This window comes from Camelus bactrianus, chromosome 16, assembly GCF_048773025.1.
Source record: "Camelus bactrianus isolate YW-2024 breed Bactrian camel chromosome 16, ASM4877302v1, whole genome shotgun sequence".
In the NCBI taxonomy this organism is placed as follows: domain Eukaryota; kingdom Metazoa; phylum Chordata; class Mammalia; order Artiodactyla; family Camelidae; genus Camelus; species Camelus bactrianus.
The window spans coordinates 15547269-15565785 of record NC_133554.1 but is presented as its reverse complement, the minus strand read 5'-3'; the positions used below and the strand labels follow the sequence as shown (position 1 = coordinate 15565785).

The following is an 18517-nucleotide window of genomic DNA, read 5'->3' as shown; positions in this document are numbered from 1 at the left end:
GGCATATTTGAAACATAATGGGCCTATCTTTGATCTATTGAATTTATAATATTATTTTAATACATAGTATGTTGGGTCACAACAGTTGGCTCGAAAAGGACAATGAGTTGATAGAAACCTTAAGACATTTGGATCTAAAGTTATAGCTAAAAAAGAATACGTTTTGAAACACTGCCAAAGGTCATCTTGGGAATCTCTAACAATGAAGATATTTTCAATTCCATTAAAGAAAAAAAATCCAAAATGAAAAAATACATGTATCAGGCTAAGATCAAGAAAAAAAAATTTAAAGTAGGAAAAAATAATCACAAAAAGTGATTTTAATTTGGATGTACTTTTATTATTTAGAATCAGTATTTTTTCATTTTCTGGTCATAAATTAGCAGCAATAAAGGAATCAAGTTCCTACCTTCAGAACATATCTCTCAAACTAGAGTCAGAATTCTGCTTTAGGAATGAGAATATTAGTAAGGAAATTCAAACACAGTATGCTCCCAAGTCAAATTAGAATGCAATGATGCTGTAAAAAAGTATGAAAACACCTCCAGCCATCTCCTTACCTCCATGCTACAAACGGCTTCGGAAGTCCTGATATTATCTACGACAAAAACCGTCCCTTCTGAATAGCCAGGCACATCTACTAGTCCATCCAAATTAAGTTAGAAAGCAAAACTCAAGGGATGTTTTTAACATGAAAATAAGTCCTGCACCACAGTGTTCAATCAGACTGCCTCTCTAGAGGTTGACTTCAGACCATAACATAGTGAGAGGATGCCTGAGGGTTAAGGTTACTTCTTTCAGAATCGTCTGTGCAGAACTACTGAGACATGATCCTTCTGGAAAGCGTAATAAACTTATTAAACCCAGATAAAATCCAGGCAAAGCCTCCACTAGAAGAGTCTTTAGCAAGAGGCACTAAGCACCTTTGACATTTATCAGGATTTTTTCTTTGCCTCTTACCTGGTGTGTGCTGAACGGTAGCCCTTCCTGCACAAATACTACTGAAGTTGGAGATGGATTATGACTTAGCTGCTCCTTCAGTTTGACATGAGCTTGCTGGATGGCTGCAGATTCCTGCATTGTAGTATTTTCAACAGGCTGAGCTGTATGGATGGTATAGATGTACTCGGGTGACTGTGGTAGAGAGCAGGTAATTGCTTGTTCTGTTCCGACCACAAAAGACGTAATATCTGAGCCTACAGGAGTGAGTGGCTCCAGCTGGCTAGCCTGACTTGTGAAAGATGGATTGCTGCTGTTTGAGTTAGCTAGGATATGTTGGCCTCTGTTAGACTGAGATGTTGAGCACTGATTCTCAACAGGTTCCACCTTTACCATCTCCAATTTAGGGGAGGAATGCAACTCATCTACTATTTGAAAAACAGCCTCTAGGTTTACTTCTGTCTTTTTATTTTCATCAGTAGCACTGCAAGGCCAATTAGAAGGTAGAAATTCAACTGGATAGGAAGCTTGCATTGGAGGATTCTGGGAAAAGAGAAAATAGGACTGTTTGGATAGAAAATCAAGTATGAGGTTAAGGAGGAAAGCAACAACATTTAGGCTGATGAGTGCTAAACGTAAACTTAAAGCTCACTAAGGAAACTTAAATGCCAGTTTTTCAGCAGTGGTAGCTTCAATTCTATTGTTAACATTTACTCAGCAACTATTATATGTCAACCACCATAAGTTTAACACTGAAATGGACCAATAATTCTCAGGGTTAAAGTATACAAAACCAAAAAAACTACAGTACCCAAATACCGATTTGCTGTTAAATGTCTATATACCAAATTCTTCCGTAGAGGTTGACAGACAAAGCAACACTTGTATCTATCATATACTGTTTTAGGAAAGCAGAAAAGAAACATCAAACACAGGCTGCTCACAAGTCCACCAATGCTTCTACAGATTCAGAGGGAGGTACAGATATCCTGTTCCAAATGATCTGGGAAAAAATGGATGGAGTATCGAAGGTCCTTTGGTCCTGAGATTATTTACTTTTAATAATAAAATAAGAGATTTTAAAAAGCTGTCACTTTTAGACTGATAACTTTAAGATGTATTCTCTTATACATAGTACTTTGCACAGGACAGACATTCAATTACATGTTTGGTGATAAATGATCTCAAGCTAGAACACAGAATACTGAAGAGTGATGATTAAATACAACATGTAATGAGTTGATATTGCCAAATGCAGAGCTTTGCACAGAGTAGGTATTCAATAAATGTTTGTTGATTATCTCAGGTTATAAATGTAAAATATAGAAAAGTTACTATTAAATAAGACATGTAGTGAGTCCACGTTACCAAAACCACTACAAAGATTGTGTCAATGATCTGAAGGATACTAATGCCAAATAATATAAATATAGATGGTTTAAGCATCAAGCTATTCTACTATCGGTGATAGCACCATTTATTGAATTCTAACTGTGTCAAGCACATGCAAAGTGCTTTACATACATTATTTCATTTAATCCTCACAAGAGGTCTATGAAATGTGATAATCTCCATTTCCAAATGATGGAACTGAAGTTCACAGAAACTTCGTAATTTACCCAAAGTCACAATGAAGTAACTGGCACAGCCGGGTTTCAAATCTAGGTTTGTCTGACTCAAAGAGTTGTGGCTCTTAACCATTATAATATACTGACCATTCATGCACACTCTCACTGTACCTACAGTCCAACAAAACTAACTGCATTTATTTCCAGAACGGCATCTAAAATACTTCCCTTCTTTCCATTTAAAAATTTTATGTCTACTTTTCTCTATTTCCCTACAATGAACATGTATTGTCTTTTAGTAAGAAAACATCTTTAAAGGTGTTTTAAATGATTAATTTAAAACATAAACATAATCCAGATATAAACACTGACAGGGTACCTCCAGTATGACCCAGGGGAGGTAATGCCTGGGTCTACAAACAAGAGCATTTAATTTGTGGGATAGTTAGTGAAGATGAATATCCTGGACTAACATGCTTGATGATATCTGTCATTAAAAATGTCCGGCTAGGTCCCCTTGATCTGATTCTATACTCTTCAAACAACAATATGATTATAATTTGACTTCCCATGTATATTTTCTAAAAAAAAAAAAAGAAAAAGGAAAGAAAAAAGGAATGTTTTTTTGAGTACTGGAATGCCACCACTAATAAGACATTCTCTTAAGAACAGAAGCTGGTATGACTACGTGATATCAAAAGCAGGCACATAATTCAAATCTCTTACTGTAACATAAAAATACAAACATGGGATTTAATCTTACCCTAGAAACAGTCATCTACAATGTTTAAATCAAAGCAATTGTTTCCTAATAAATAATGAGACAATAACAGAAGTCCAGTGTTTACAATATTGGGGCTGAAGGAAACTACCACTTAAATTTCTCATTTTTGACATCATTTTTTCCTTTCCCCTTTAAAAAAGAAGTAACCATCTATACCATCTTGGAAGGATCTGTCATTTGGTGATTCACATACTTTGAGTTTATCTGGTATTCATTCTACTATGGAAGAGCCTAGAACAGCACTGTTCAAACTAACTTTCAGCAATGATGGAAATGTTCTCTGCCTATGCTCTAAAATTTGGTAGCCACTAGCCATACAAAACTATTGAACACTTAAAATGTGGCTAGTGTGACTGAGGAATGAATTTTAAATTTTGTTTAACTAACTTAAATTTAAATAGCTACGTGTGGCTAGTGCCTAACACTAGGCCTAGAAGACAGTGTAGGCCTGAAAGAATCCCCAGACATCATTTATATCAACTCCATTTTTTTAGAATTGGGAAAAACTGAGGCCACGATCCACAGCTTACCTCCGGTGACTCATTAAGATAAAGTTACACTTTGCAATTCTGCAAGGTCAACAGTACTGCACCCGAGGCACAGGGGTCGTCCACTGTTCCAAGACTCTCACCTGGAAGTAGTTGCAGTGTGCGTAGGAAGAGGCCGCGGGGGTGACACAGCTACTGAGCGCGTCCATGTGGGTGGAGGGAGGGCAGCACTGCAGCACGGCTGGAACAAATCCACACACAGAAACGTCACCCCAAGTAACCCCACAGTGCTCCAGCCATTCCTCTCTCTCAACTTGGAGACAAAAATTCCAAAAGCTTTCCGTGGTGGGTGCAACAGAATATATTTCCTTCAATTAGGTGCTATTATTTGTTGGTAACAATGGTAATAAACTAATTTTAAATATTATTTAAAAGGGTCATGTCTGCTCTTATAAATGATTTCTTTAGCACTTAAACATTTTGTTGCCTTTCTAACCAACTTTTTATCCTTACTGAAAGTAGTAATTTCCTTCTGTTGAAAATATCAGGACATACTTGGAATTTTAAAATATTTATTTCAATCACTTTAATAGCAATAAACATTTGGAGGAAGGTGTGTTTTTTTAAGGATAAAATAAGTATGAAATGCTCTCCAAACATTTCTACTATTATACAATGCATCCAGTGAAATCTTTGAAAAAATGTTTTAACCATTTAGACAAGTGGTTAGGAATTCAGATCCCAGAGCCAGAATGCCTGATTTTGGAGCCTAGCTCCAAAATATTAATAGCTGTATAAATCTGAGCAAGGTTAGTCTCTGCCGGCCTCAGTTTCTGCATCCTGTAAGAAGAGGGGTGCTAATAATACCCACCTAATATGTTTGTCGTGAGGAACGAATGAGTTAATATGCATAAATCACTCAAAGGAACACTGGCATACAGTAAGCGGTCAATAAATAAATAGCTAACAATGCTACTATTTTAGCTAAGGAAATATATTTTCCAAACTTTATATTAGGATACCATGAATAGATTGAAGTCTTTGCACAGGTACAGTCATACTTACAGATGCAGTCTTAATAATAGGTTGAGCCTCCCATTTTCCAGAGAGAAACTCACCAGAATGAATGAGAATCAGTTATAACATCACACCTTTGGATTAAACAGAGGATGACATTTACTGAGCACCCACCACGGTCCAGGCACAGTCCCAAGTGCTCTACATACATTGCCTCATTTAATCCAAACAGCAACTGAATGACGTGTTAACATTACTTTACAAAAATAAGGAAACTAAAGCTCAGAGATGTTTAAAAAAATTTTGCTGAAAGTCACAAAGCTGGTAGTATCAGAGGCAACAGTCAAACTCCAAAGCACATGCTCTCTAATATATCATAATACTTCCCTAATTTTCCCTTCTTCCTAAAATGTAGTATTTTAAATTTACTAGAACTCCACTTGCTGAATATATTTAAGGTGTCTTTATTATAAGGTGGCAACTTCTTCTTTTTCGGTCCGCATTTTTCATACTTTGAGTATGCTAACAGAATTACTGAATAATCTCAGTCTGTAATCTTTGAAAGTAAATTGGCCTAAGGATTGTAGAAATTCATGGAAATGCTTCCCTATTTCTCCATTATCAACTGATTTTTAAAATATCAGAAGTTCATAAAGGTATACTAGAAATAAATATTTTCTTATTAGATCGTGTGCACTTTAAGGCACTGTATTTTGCACGTGGAAGGAAAAAATTAATATAATGGACAGAATTTTAGTTCACATACAAATACAAGGGTTGATGTTTTCTGAATCACATGATTTTAACAATTCCAGTGGTTTAAAAAGCCAGACATTACTAGGATGGCCACATAAAATTCAAGCTGTTGTCATTTCCAGTATCCTTGGAGATTATTCAGATACACAATTAACATGCTTTGAATTTGAATTTGGTTTCCCAGGACATTTGAAAGCATAAATATCCTGGGAAATAAGTTAAATCCAAAAAGCAAAACACCAAGGAGAGGTCTGCAGGATTTGTCAAAAGTGAAAAAAACTGGGATCTTTTTCTAGAGTTTTAACAGCTAAGGAAAACTGAGCCCCCTAGTGGCAGGAAAGGACTGAGTCAGGAGCTGCAGGTTTTCACCCGTCAGGGCACCATAAGTGTTCTGCTACAAATAAAGCAACGAAAGGTATCAGCTTTTCTGATACTGCTATGATCTGACTCTATTGGTTACACATTTTGAATAGCTGTTAAAGTGTACCTTAAAATAAATTTCTTGGAGAAATAAAACAGAATATACAACAGAGAATATATTAATATATATTTGACAGCTGATTTGGTATCTAAGGAAACAGCAGCAAAACAGTGAATGTCCTTTACAGTGTCCAGCTACAAACAGAAAGTAGAAAGGTACCTGCACGAAGGGAGGTCTTGAAAAGATAATCCACAAAGATTTCTCAATGGCTATTTCCTTACCAGTGCAGTCCTACTTCGTATAGTCAACAAAACAGAACAAAGCAAGGTATCAGTAAGCTTACGGAGTATGAAAACCTAGCTATTAAAGTGCAACTGTGTGCTTAATACATGACAAATTAATCTAATGTATTATGAAACCATTGTGAGAGCACTAACACTTACACAACTGAGTTTATCACTATGTCCTAAGACACATTCATCTGCATAAAGATCTTCCAGTGTCTTCCTGAAGGCAGTGTTCACTTAAGGGCATTAAATTGCATGTAGAATAAAAACTGGAAATAATGAACAGAATTCTATTTCAGATCTAAGAGTTGATCACATTTTTAGAAACAATTCTAGTAATAAAGTAAAGCCAGGATTACTAAAACTTTATCAAAAGGTAAACATTTTCACTTCCACTACAGGTTAGGACAAGTTCATACACTTTATCCTACGGAGGTAGTTCAAATCTTAATGAAAATGTTTTAGACCTAAATCTACTCCAGAATAGTACAGTGTCAACAGTGAGAAAATAACCAATATAAATACAAAAAAGGAAACACATACTAAAAGTAAATTTATTTCAAGGTGAGTTACTACAGCAACTCGAAACCCAACAGCTCACTTATGGTGAGGTGAAGAAATGGCATTCTAGGCACACACCCCAAAGTGAAAGCAGAGCAGATCAGTGTGTGACCATGTCCACGGCAGCACTACGCACAACAGCCAAAAGGTGGAAGAGCCCAGCGTCCACCAACAGACGAACAGATAAACTACATGTGGTACATTCATATGGACATTTGTGGGGAATTATTCAGCAATAAAAAGGAAAGAAAATTTGACACATACCACAATATCAGTGACTCTTGAAATAAGTGAAATAAACTAATCATAATGGGACAAATAAATGATTCCTCTTAAATGAGGTCCCTAGAGCTATCAGATTCTTCGAGACAGAAAATAGAATGGTGGCTGCCAGAAGATGGAGGGGGGAAGATGAAGTTAGTGTTTAACGGGTAGAGTTTCAGGTGGAGGAAGATGAAGTAGTTCTGGAAATGAATGGATGGTGGTGATGCTAGCACAACACTGGGAACGTATTTAATGCCACAGAACTGTACACTTAAAAATGATTAAAACGGTAAATTCTATGCTATGTGTGTTTTACCTCACTAAAAAGAAAGGAAAACATAATTGCGCTTTTGCTTAGTGTCTCCTTGCAGCTAAAGAGAACTTCCTGGTGTATCTGAGCCAAGTCTCTCTTTCAATAAGAACAAAATCAGGCCTTTTCAGAGAAACTGACAATACAGGCTACCTGAGCACAATACTACCAGCATCAGAGGCTCTTCTAACTCGAGTCTTTGTTTATGTACACTATGTAGGATTAGAAGCCTAAAGATCAAGTCTTTAAAATTTAAATGTACTTTCAAAAAATAAGGCAATCCTTTTTGTCTGAGTCAACTTAGAAAAATTAAAAAATAATGATATAATGTATATTTTTCAATAAACAGATCATATGTACCTTGAGGGGAAGGGTATGTCCTTTCAAATCACTTTATTCAGACTTTGAAGTGTCAATATCGAGGCTCATTTGAAAGACAGTTTTTAAAATATTTTATCCTTTATATGTAAATAGTGTTTTAAATTTTACAGTCTATTTACATACATTAATTCATTTACTCCCTGGCCCAAACTATTACTGCCATCGTATAGAAAGGGAAATTGAGGCTGAGTGGCATGAAATGATCCACGGGATGTCACACTGTCCATAGGATGATTAACTGCAAAGCTGAGACTAGAATTATTTCATTCATTCAATACATTATTAACTAAGGGTCCATTATAGCCAAGCAGCATGCTAGGTGTAAGGGGTTACAGAAATAAACTAGAGGTAGCCCCACTCCTCGGGGGCCCCAAACTGGACCTCCCACTCTGGCAGCTGCGGTACATTCTCTCTGCTTGAGCATCTTGAGTCAACAGCCCAGGGCCAGTCCCACTGCCACCAGCAGCATAGAAGGGAAGGTCCCTCCACTCATCTCTGTCATCTACCCTATCTGGAAGTAACTCTGGGGAAGAGAAATACCAGGAAAGAGTCTCTCAAAAGTAAAACGAAACAAAAAGTCCCTCTTTGTAAAACAGGCAGACAGGCAGCAGAGCACAGTGTGCCTGGATTTGTTCCCCAGCCCTGCCTCTGCCTACCCGTGCTTCAGTTTCTAATCTATAAAATGAGAATAATTTCATTCCCTATCGTATAAGGTTGTTGTAAGGATTAAATGAATTAATATTTGGAAAGTACTCAGAATAGTACCCGGTCACAGTGATTGCTATACAAATTTTATTACTTAAAATACAAGACAAAGGGCAGCTACAAATTGCTAATCACTGCTTTGAGCTTAAAACTTGGAAAAAAAGGCAAAGTTGATTTTGAGTCAATTCCGCATTATTTGTCAAAGAAGAATAATTCCTCAATACAGGATTTCCTCAAAATACAAATATGAATATATTGATATTCTTATGTATGTTCAAATATATAGAGAATGAGTAAAATGAAAAGGTCTAAAATGAAGTTTTTTATTAAAAAGATAAATTACAGTAGCACACTGTGAAAACAGCATCAGAGGAAAAAATCAAATTCAAGACAGGGTAAGACTAAAGAGAGTCAACTAATACTGGATTTACAATAGTTTGTTTTTGAAGAAGTGATGAGTGGAAAAATGTAAGCAAGCTAGGCAAAGAAAACAGATGCTTCAAGAGAGGAATGACAAATGTAAGAAAGAATTCAGATGAGCCAATTTATGAGTCAGTCTAATAGCAGTTTTTTAGTCTCAAATGTTTGGCTTAACTAGAGAAAAATTTATCACGTATTACAAAATTCAAAATTTACTGGTTATACTATTTGAAGACCAGATCCAAGTTTATTTCAACATAACTAATTTTTAAATGAAGTGGAGTACTGTTTTTTTTTTAACTAAAATTTGATCCAAATCTTGACTCATATATTTCACTCTGAAGGGCTTCAAGTATGACCATTATTCCAAAATCAGTTACTTTATTAGGACTTAGAGAGTAGAATCTAGGGGTGATTATTATCCTGCCTCTGAGGATAATATTCTATTTAACTTTGGGAAAGTCATTTGCAAAGCTCTTCATAAACAGGTACTCACTGAATATTGGTTAAATTGCTCACTACTTTTTACTTCCTTTGCCTAAAATTTGGAGGAATTAAGTACTTGTACAGTATTTTTTTTTTTTTGGCACTTTCTTTTCTACAGCAGGTCTTTTGTATTTAACAACACTTTTTGTTTACATAGTACTTCAGAACGTTCAAAGCAGTCTTGCCTACATTATATCATAGAACTACTCTATATATTAGAAGTCAGCATGAAATTATGAGATTTCTTATTCTCATGACCTCAGCAACTTTAGTCATTTTAGTTATCCCTAGTAAAGTTTATTTATTTTTGGAGGAGGTACTGGGGATTGAACCCAGGACCTCATGCATGCTAAGCATGTGCTCTACCACTTCAGCTATACCCTTCCCACCCCCCAGAGGGGTAATTAAGTTTATTTGTTTATTTACCTAGTAAAGAAGACAAATCAAAAACTCAGACAATACAAGATTCTGTTTCATGTGCACTATCTACTATCAAAACACCAGCAGCACTTAACTTGTTCTTTTAATGTCTTGTTCCCAGTCCTTACCTTGAACTCTTGGGAGGCAATTTTCAATTTAATTATTAAATTAATGAATTTATTTATAAACTTAAAACTAAGCTAACAAAATATTTTTAAATAACATATATCTTAAATCATCATAATTTAACAAAGAGTATTTCTATAATGAATGAATAATATTAACTAATTGTACTGTTTTCTGGTAAATAATATATAAGTAGCTCTCATAAAATTTAGAACTAGGAGCTTCCAAGAGGATTGTTTGTAACCTGGAATACGTTTTCCCATAGAAATATCATCATACCTGCTAGTATGGCTCCCAAGCCAGATTATAACCACCTGTCCCTTAACTGTGGGACTAACAGTAATACAGGATCTAGCCAACATATCTAATATGTCCATAGGAAAGTCTTTCCAAAATTCCAAATTGGAAGGCCAAGCATGTTTCTATATCTCTCTAATGCAGTCCTTCTAAATTTCAACTCCCCAGGAGCTTTTGAGTCTAACAGTTTGAGGAGGGGAGTTTGAAGGGAGGTTAGGAAAAAGAAAGAGAAACATTTATTGGTAAAAAGAGGGGAAGCAGGGGTTTTGCCCAGTTGGTGGGCGACAGAATGTAAAGCAAGTGTAAGAAAAGGTACTCTTTATATACACACATATATATATGTTCTATGGACATATGGAATGCAGTCAAAATTATAATTTAGATAGAATTACCTAATTTGTTTATTAAAATACTGGATTAAACTCCTCAGTAAAAATCTGACCCTATTTGTTGCTATACGTAAGATATATAACTTATAACATGAAATTAATCATCTTCTATTTTTAGATCACCCAGATATTTTTGTTCTTCAAAGAAGTAGCTGAAAAAAAAGAAACAGGCCTCAATCTTTTTCTATGTAAAAAAGTTTTTTAAAAGTTCTTAAAATCTCTAATAGTCAAATGATTAGAAATGCTGTATCATTTTTACTCCATATAATTCCTTCTCCTTTTCCTTCTGATTTCCACCCAGCAAAATGGTAGCAGCTCCAAAAATCTATAAAACCCAACCTAATTTACACATTGGTTTTATTGTTTTAATATTGTTAAAGTTAAACACTTTGAGAAAATAAAGCAATCCCTTTTACTGGCTAAATTTAGGTAGAATGCAATGAGCCATAATAAAAGAATATAGTTGTATGTTATCAGCTAGAAAATAGTGAGTACTGTTACAAATGGAACAGTTGCCAAATTTATAACTTTTAAAAGGCAGCAAATTATTTAACTCCCTCATCTAATTTACATTCTTTCCACTAATTTTAGCTTTTGATTTCCTCCTGCCTGGGAAAAATGGTCTAAGATAAAACTCCTAGAGATTGCTTCCAGATCTACTTATCTGAGAAAATTAATATGCCTGGAGTCTTAATTCATAGGGTAAAAGAATGCCCCATTTCCTCTCTTGCTGGTCTCTTCTGAAAGCCTTGACCCTTGAGTTGTTTCTGTTGACCTATTTCATCACTTTGTGTAAAGCATGCTACCTGAAAACACACACCACCTCTACGGTGTTTCTGCAAAACAGAAAACATGTTTGAACAAAATGGGAATGCTATTATTTTGCAAAAATGTACCCTCCCCCACAAAAAAAAAATCCTTCAGCCACAAGAAGCTAAACAGATGGTCACTATCACAAGGATTCCCAGTTAGTGACTTGAGATCTACCAGCAGAACTTCAATGCCCTTGGCTGAGCTCTAGGTCAGCTGTCACTGTCAGGGTCTTCTCTCTGAGATTCCCAGTTCTTCACTGGCTGGGATTAACACTGCAGGGACTGCACTGTCAAACCACACCATCAAATTTTTACTAAAAGAATATAACTTAGTTTTAGGAGATGGTGAGCATGCTCTTTTATTAAATTTCCTTACTGAGATACTAAAATGATTTCATTATGAGGTAATCTCACCTATAAAATTAAAAAATAGAAAATACATAATATGTACAAAAATATTTTTTTAAAAACCAAAAACCAAAGCAAAAACCTGCTACACCAAGAGCAGAGTTAGAGCAAGGTCTGGTGTACTGAGTTTTAATTTTATTACCAGGACACACTTTGAATATACAAAAGTTTCACTAAAAAAATACACCTTTATGCACCAACAGAATTTTACAACCTTTAAGAACATAAGGAAATCTTGTATGTTGCTAAAAAAATATATACTCATGAGAAATCATTGATATTTCTTAGGTGAATATTTCCTATCTTTGTTTAGGCATACAGAAATGCATTAAATATATATATAAATGTTCATTATAAAGTATCTTAAGAGAAGCCACTGAACTTGAATCTCTCATACCTGTTGGATAGTAGGCTTGGGAGTACTGCGCGGAGGGTGTGTAGTTAGTATATTTTTGGGAGGAGCTGACCATTGTTTGAGGACCTTGCTGAACATGTACGGATGTGGCACTGGGCTGCAGGGTATACGTGACCTCAGTGGGAAACCTCTGCAGTACAGAAAATGGAACCCCTTTATCTGAAAAAGTGGGAGACGTTTCCACTTGTCCTGAGTGCATTCCAAGAGAGTTCTGCCATGTTCTAGGAGGAATCGGGGTCCGATCTAAACCTTTCAGAGGGAAAGTACTGTGGTTGTGGGATGAAGTTGATACGTAGGAGTAAGGAGACAAACTATCTTGCCGGAACGACCGGTGGAATTGTCCTACAGCCACTGGTCCTGCATAAAAGAGGAAGAGCACATTTACCAATTTTATATTACACCACCTGACGTAGTAAACCAAAAGTCACAAAATACACACTATTCTTCAACTGTGAATATGCTGACTTCTCAGCCATTTTTAACACAACAGAAATGTATTGGTAAAAACAAATTCAGAATCCAGAATATGAGATTATACATACAATGCTGAAAAAGGAATCAAATTTTGTTGTGTTCTCTATACAACTGTCCTACGAGACAAAGTGGCTAAACTCTAACATTAAATCAAATGCTAAATGTCACCTTACCTTTCACCCAATTGACTGACCCAGATTTTTCCAATGCGTAAGCTACTTCCTAGAAGTTTTAGAAATTCCATTCAGTCTTTCAAATCATTTAGGAACCTTATTAATAGGTACAAAAATAAGCACTCAACCATGTACATAATATAATTACATATGGAATAAATAAAAACTATAACAGAAACAAAAAAGAAATTTAATATTCTTTGTTCTCTTTCCAGTTTTTTTATTTTAATAATAATCTTTGCAGAAAAGTCAGGCTTGAAAACTCTGACTCAGTACTCTTTTTCATTCCTTTACTCAATCAATCATTTTCCGTGGTCTTTTTTTCCTTCAGAGTATCTCTAGTCCTGTCCCTTCCTAGATATCAATGGTTCTCAAACATTGATTTACATTCGAATCACCTGGAGAGTCTGTTAAACATCCACGTACTCAGGCCAAGAGATTCCTGTATTTGCTTTTTCTTACCTAGCAAGGTATAAAGAAATTAAATAGTAGAGATGAGGAATAGAAAGGGCAGTACTATGCAATGAGGAAAAGGAAGATATAAATGTTGCAAGCTGAACTTATTTTAAAGACTATGATTTTTTTCTTTTTCATATTTATCACTCAAACATCAAAATTTACATTTACTCAACAGTCTTTGGGTATAGGGCCAAACCTTTTGTGAATACGAATCCACTGACGGAATTCCACATCATCTCTCTTGCATAAATTGCACCCATAACAGATCATATACAGGAATTTCAGTTTTAATTTCTTTACGTTGGACTAGCAACTTAAAGATCTTGTAATATGAATATAAAACCTTCTACATTTTTTGAGTTTTTTTCCCCGAACTTTGAAAGTTGTAGACTATAGTTCTTGAACATAAATAAAGCTAGCCTGACTTATTCCTCCGGAGGGCTTTATGTATTAAATTATGTGGTTCACAAATTCCTTTCAATTTGTTTTATTAAACTAATCTGTAAAACAGAGGGAAAGTCTAATTTATGTGCTACTCATCTGTTAAAGATGGCACTCAAATACCTACTTTTCCAAATACTTAAACTGTAAAACCAATCAACATGGTATAGATCTTTCACTCTAATATTTCTATAGTGTTTAACTTCCTCTAAAGAATAAAGCATTAGGGAGTGCTCTTAACCACTTCTGGTTTGGTGCTGCCTGATTCTAATTGATTTTTGCTCAAATAAACTCTTAAAATAAAATTTAATAAAGAATAAATCATTAATGCCAAAAATTAACAAATACATACATACTTATATACATACTTATATGCATAAACAATTCAGGAGCCTGGAAACTAAGAGCTCTAAATCTAATGGGAAAAAAAATCTTAGTTCAGAAGATTAAGTGTATTTAAACGATAAATACACTTAATCTTAAAAACTACTTTTCCTTTAAAACACAAAAACAATTTTTATGCTACCTGACTAGCAATTCCACATATATACACACTTTGAACTAACACTGATGATTCTTTGTCTTAAGACCTAAAGAAACATTGTTTGCTCTTCACAATAGGTATTTCTGAGGTCCCAACTACCCGCCATTTGATTTTTCCTTGGATGCTTCACATGCTAAAACATGATACTGCTATTGTGTGTGATAGCTTACTATTTCTTCTACTCTCTTCAGGGTTAAGCTGTTGAGGAATTTTCAGACTGTCAAAACTTAAGCAGATAATTAAAGAACTCTACTTTCATTTCTCAAATTCTCATTTAGATCTGAATTAAAGTATAAATTCCACTTCTATTATGGTAAACTGAGTGATGGTCAAATATTTATATATTTCAAGTGCTGCTAACATAAGGCCACTGTTAGAAGACCATTCCTTTTGATTTGTTTGTTTTTTAAAAATAAATAACTAAAACAGGCTCATCTCTTACTTATTCTTTTGTTAAGAGTTACTTCATAGGGTTTTATGCTGATCAACTTTACAGAACATCACCTGCATGTCTTCAGAACATCTAAGATATATTTGGCAAAGTTTAAATCCAGAATCCTAGGAACCTAAGGCAGACTGAATTTCTGTTCTTAAAAATTCTATTCCTTTTATGAAAGGCGATCTGAGCTAATCAATCCCCAAGAAAGAATTTGCCTCTTGCTTAAAAAAAAAGTTGCCTCTTGAGAGCCTGTTATCCCCAGGCAGAAGCAGAGTATCTACTGCTCAGACTTGTTACTTAGAGAATTTTAACAAATATCATAAAATAAATTGCCACTAAAAACAAAATAACAAGAGCGGACAAACAAAAAAGGAAAAACACATGATCCCCACATTTCTTATCAAGTACATTTTCAAAAGGTGAACAAGACAGCTGGCTCAATGGATCTAGAGAAGAGAAAACTCGGTGCTAAAGCAGAGGATTCTACTTAGAGAAAAGTATTCAAACCACAAGCTGCAGCAGAACACAGCAAACAAAACGGAAGCTACAAAGGAGCAACACAGTCGGGCACAGAACCAAGGCAAGATTCAAGCAGAATAAAAATTAGGTGAGGAAAAAATAGAAGAGTCAAGGACTTAGAACATGGAATTAAAGCAAAACAAAGTTGGACCTGTATTTTTGAACTTAGAATTACATTTCACCCAAACCAGTTAACAAAATTCCCTAGTGAACCAAGTCTATGGTGTAGACAATCCACACCTGATACATCTTCACCACATACCAACAGGCAGAATGGTAAACAACAGCAAATGCAGGAAAACTACAATAACTTAGGTCTGTATGGATTGATATATTATCTATACTGAAAAAGTATGAATTTATGTTTTTCAACAGATAATCTTTAAAATGCTGACCAACCAAGCTATACGTGAAGCAAATCAGATCCTAGATAGCTCCTGTATTTCTTTAACTAAAATGGACTTTATTCTTATAACAAATGGCTTTAAGATAGATGAGGGAAAAAAGAAAATCAGAGAAGAGAAAAAAGTGAGCAAGTTGGTTTTTACGTTCATATGCATGTATGTTCTTTCTCTGAAGTGGCTATCCTATTTTTCCAAAGAACACATTTTCCAGTCTTTTCTCCTTATGCCCACCAGATACACAATCTGAAAAACAAACATCCACGTCAGAGATTCTGCCAAAGGTATGCCACGGTATTGTCTCCACTGCCTTTCCCCATTCAGTTCCCCACCAAAATCAATGACCATCATACGGAAGTGGCTTAATATTCCTTTAGAATTCCTTTGGAACATTCCTAGGCCACTGCTATTTTTCCAACTTGTTACTAGAACTCTAACCTAATCCCTTATCTTCTAAATTCCACATGAATAAAGAACTGTCTCATTCATAACCCTGGGCCTAGGTTAAACTGAACATAGTATTACTTTCATGTGTATATTTAAAATTTTTCCGTAACTGAAAAGCAACCCAGACACCTTTATGTGAAAAGTGTCAACAGGATGAAAATGTTTCTATTACTCTCCTAGTTGTAGGTAAAGAATGAATTCTCGTTATTACGGCCTGTTGCTTTCTTGGCCTGCTGCTTCATGACTCTTTAAGCAGCGAAAGGGAATACTGCCACCCTCACCTTCCTGGAAGAGGGGGAAGAGCAGCAGAAATTAAGTTTATAAAATAATTTTCTATCACAGACTTTTTTTTTTAAACTTTGAGTAAATACAAACTTACAAAGGTTTTTTGTTTTGAAAACTTAAAGATCGGAGCCAACAGTGAAAAATTCAAAGCCTGTAAATGTGAGCATTCTAAAATCATTTTTCACTACAACTTGACAATGGTAAAGAAAATAGTGCCTTTATGTTTGTCTTAAGTTTGTCTCCCCATGACACCTTAAGCATCAGCTCTAAGCAGCTACAATGAAAGAGTTGTTTAACCAAGTCACTGTACATAGGGACAATATCTGGTAAACAACAGAATATGTTATTATATTTTCGCTCTTAAGACATAAAAACAACGTCTATCATTCTACACATTACTCCGGAACCTAAAATATGATTGTCAGAACACTTCTTCTAAGATTACTTAGGTGTGTCAGTGGGTGGAAGACCGCACATCTCCTTAAGGCCAAACTTCTACTCCAGGTACCCCGTTCACTTTCTCTTGGTTGGTATAAATGTTCTAAGTTTACTTTGCTTTGACCTGTTCCTTACTACCTTGACCTTCACCATATTCTCACCCTGTGCAGAACTCTGTTCTGCTTCCCATATGAGCAAAGGAGGCCCTTCAAGACCCAGTGTTTCAACAAAGGCCTCCTTCTTTTAGGTGTTCACCGTGGAGAGACTGGGTCTCGAGAAGGTTAATGGCTATGGAGGTTTGGAGCCCACGAGGGGTCAGGGAAGACTAAACCCAGAGGCCCCCTGGCCGCTAGTGTACACAGAAAGGCCTCAATGCTTACAGACTCTGTCCCGAGGAGGTGCTGGCGGGAAGGGGAGCCGCGCGAGTGGCTCCCGGGCGCATATCCCAGACCTCAAAGGTGAGGGTGCGGACGTGCCCTCGGAAGTGGCGGTTGCCCCCCGACGGCTGTGCGCCCGCCGCCCAGCGAGGACGGAGAAGGCAGGTCGGACGGGACTCACCATGCGGCTCGGGCCGGGGCGTCTGCGGCTCCTGGTGCTGCAGCGGGGAGGTGGAGGCCGAGGCCGAAGCCGAGGCCGACGTGATGAGGAGCCTCTGGAAGCGGTTGGGCGGGCGGCAGGGCACCTCCAGGCCGGCCGCCAGCTTGGCCTTGTTGGCGCTGGTGAGCCTCTTGAGGTGCACGAGCAGCTGCGGCTGATCGCGGCGGAAGTGCGGGCTGTGGAAGTGGTGCAGCGGCCCTTCGCCCGCCGGCCCGCCGCCGCCCGGCCCACCCGGCCCGCCCGGCACCACCTTGCGGAAGCCGTAGAGGTTGAGCTGGCGGATGAAGCTGGTAAAGTTGGTGGTTTTGAAGAGCTCGGGCTCGGCCCCAGTGCATCCGCCGCCCCCGCCGCCGCCGCCCCCGGCCCCAGGTGGGCTGAGCAGCTCGGCCTCGAAGAGCGGCTGGTCGATGAGCAGCCCCTCGCCGCGGCCGTCCCAGCGGATGGAGCGATACCGGGGGCTGTTCACCAGCCGCCACAGCTTGGCAGGGAAGTTGTTGGGGTTGATGGGGGTGGAGAGCAGCGCTTCCTCCATCGCCCCACCCGGGCCCTGGGCCTCGCCCCGCCGAGCCTGGCTCTCTCACCCCGTTCTCGATCCCTCCCGGCCTTCGCTTCGCCCTGCCCCCTCCTGCCAGCGCTGGCCGCCGCGGATCCGGGAACGGTTGGCGCACGAGCCCCCGCGGCGCCCGCCGGCGCGGCCAATGGGGCCTCGAGTTCCCGCCGCATTGCCGGACGCGGCGCGAGCCTACCCGCCCCCCGGGCTCCGCGCGGCCGGGCCACGTGCGGCGGCGGCGGCGGCGGCGGCGGCGGCGGGGGACACGGCGGGGTAAGTCACGCTCCCTCGGCGTCCTACTCCCTCGGACCGGGCTGGGAATTGCGGCCACCAGATAGCGTTACGTCCCTCAAAGAGATCAGCCCGGTGTCCGCCGCGGAATACCGAGATCCGTGTGTTTAATTTCACCGTGGCCGGCGGGGTCGTAGGGCTTTGGAATTCACATAGTGTGCAGTGGGCGATACAAAACCGGTCATGCTCGAGAACAAAGGGCCCA

General features: G+C 37.9%; 1 protein-coding gene across 1 annotated transcript in view; it reads right to left on the bottom strand.

Moving 5' to 3' along the window:
- The window catches only part of HSF5 (heat shock transcription factor 5), a 28858-nt gene extending 10733 nt beyond the window's left edge, over nucleotides 1-18125 (bottom strand). The window contains exons 1-4 of the mRNA XM_010951110.3: nucleotides 17433-18125; nucleotides 12237-12611; nucleotides 3923-4020; nucleotides 961-1482 (exon numbers count right to left, since the gene is read on the bottom strand). Coding sequence (XP_010949412.3) covers nucleotides 961-1482; nucleotides 3923-4020; nucleotides 12237-12611; nucleotides 17433-18003 — 1566 coding nt within the window. The 5' untranslated portion in view covers nucleotides 18004-18125. The remainder of the gene's footprint in view (nucleotides 1-960; nucleotides 1483-3922; nucleotides 4021-12236; nucleotides 12612-17432) is intronic.
- Between the last annotated feature and the right edge of the window lie 392 nt (nucleotides 18126-18517).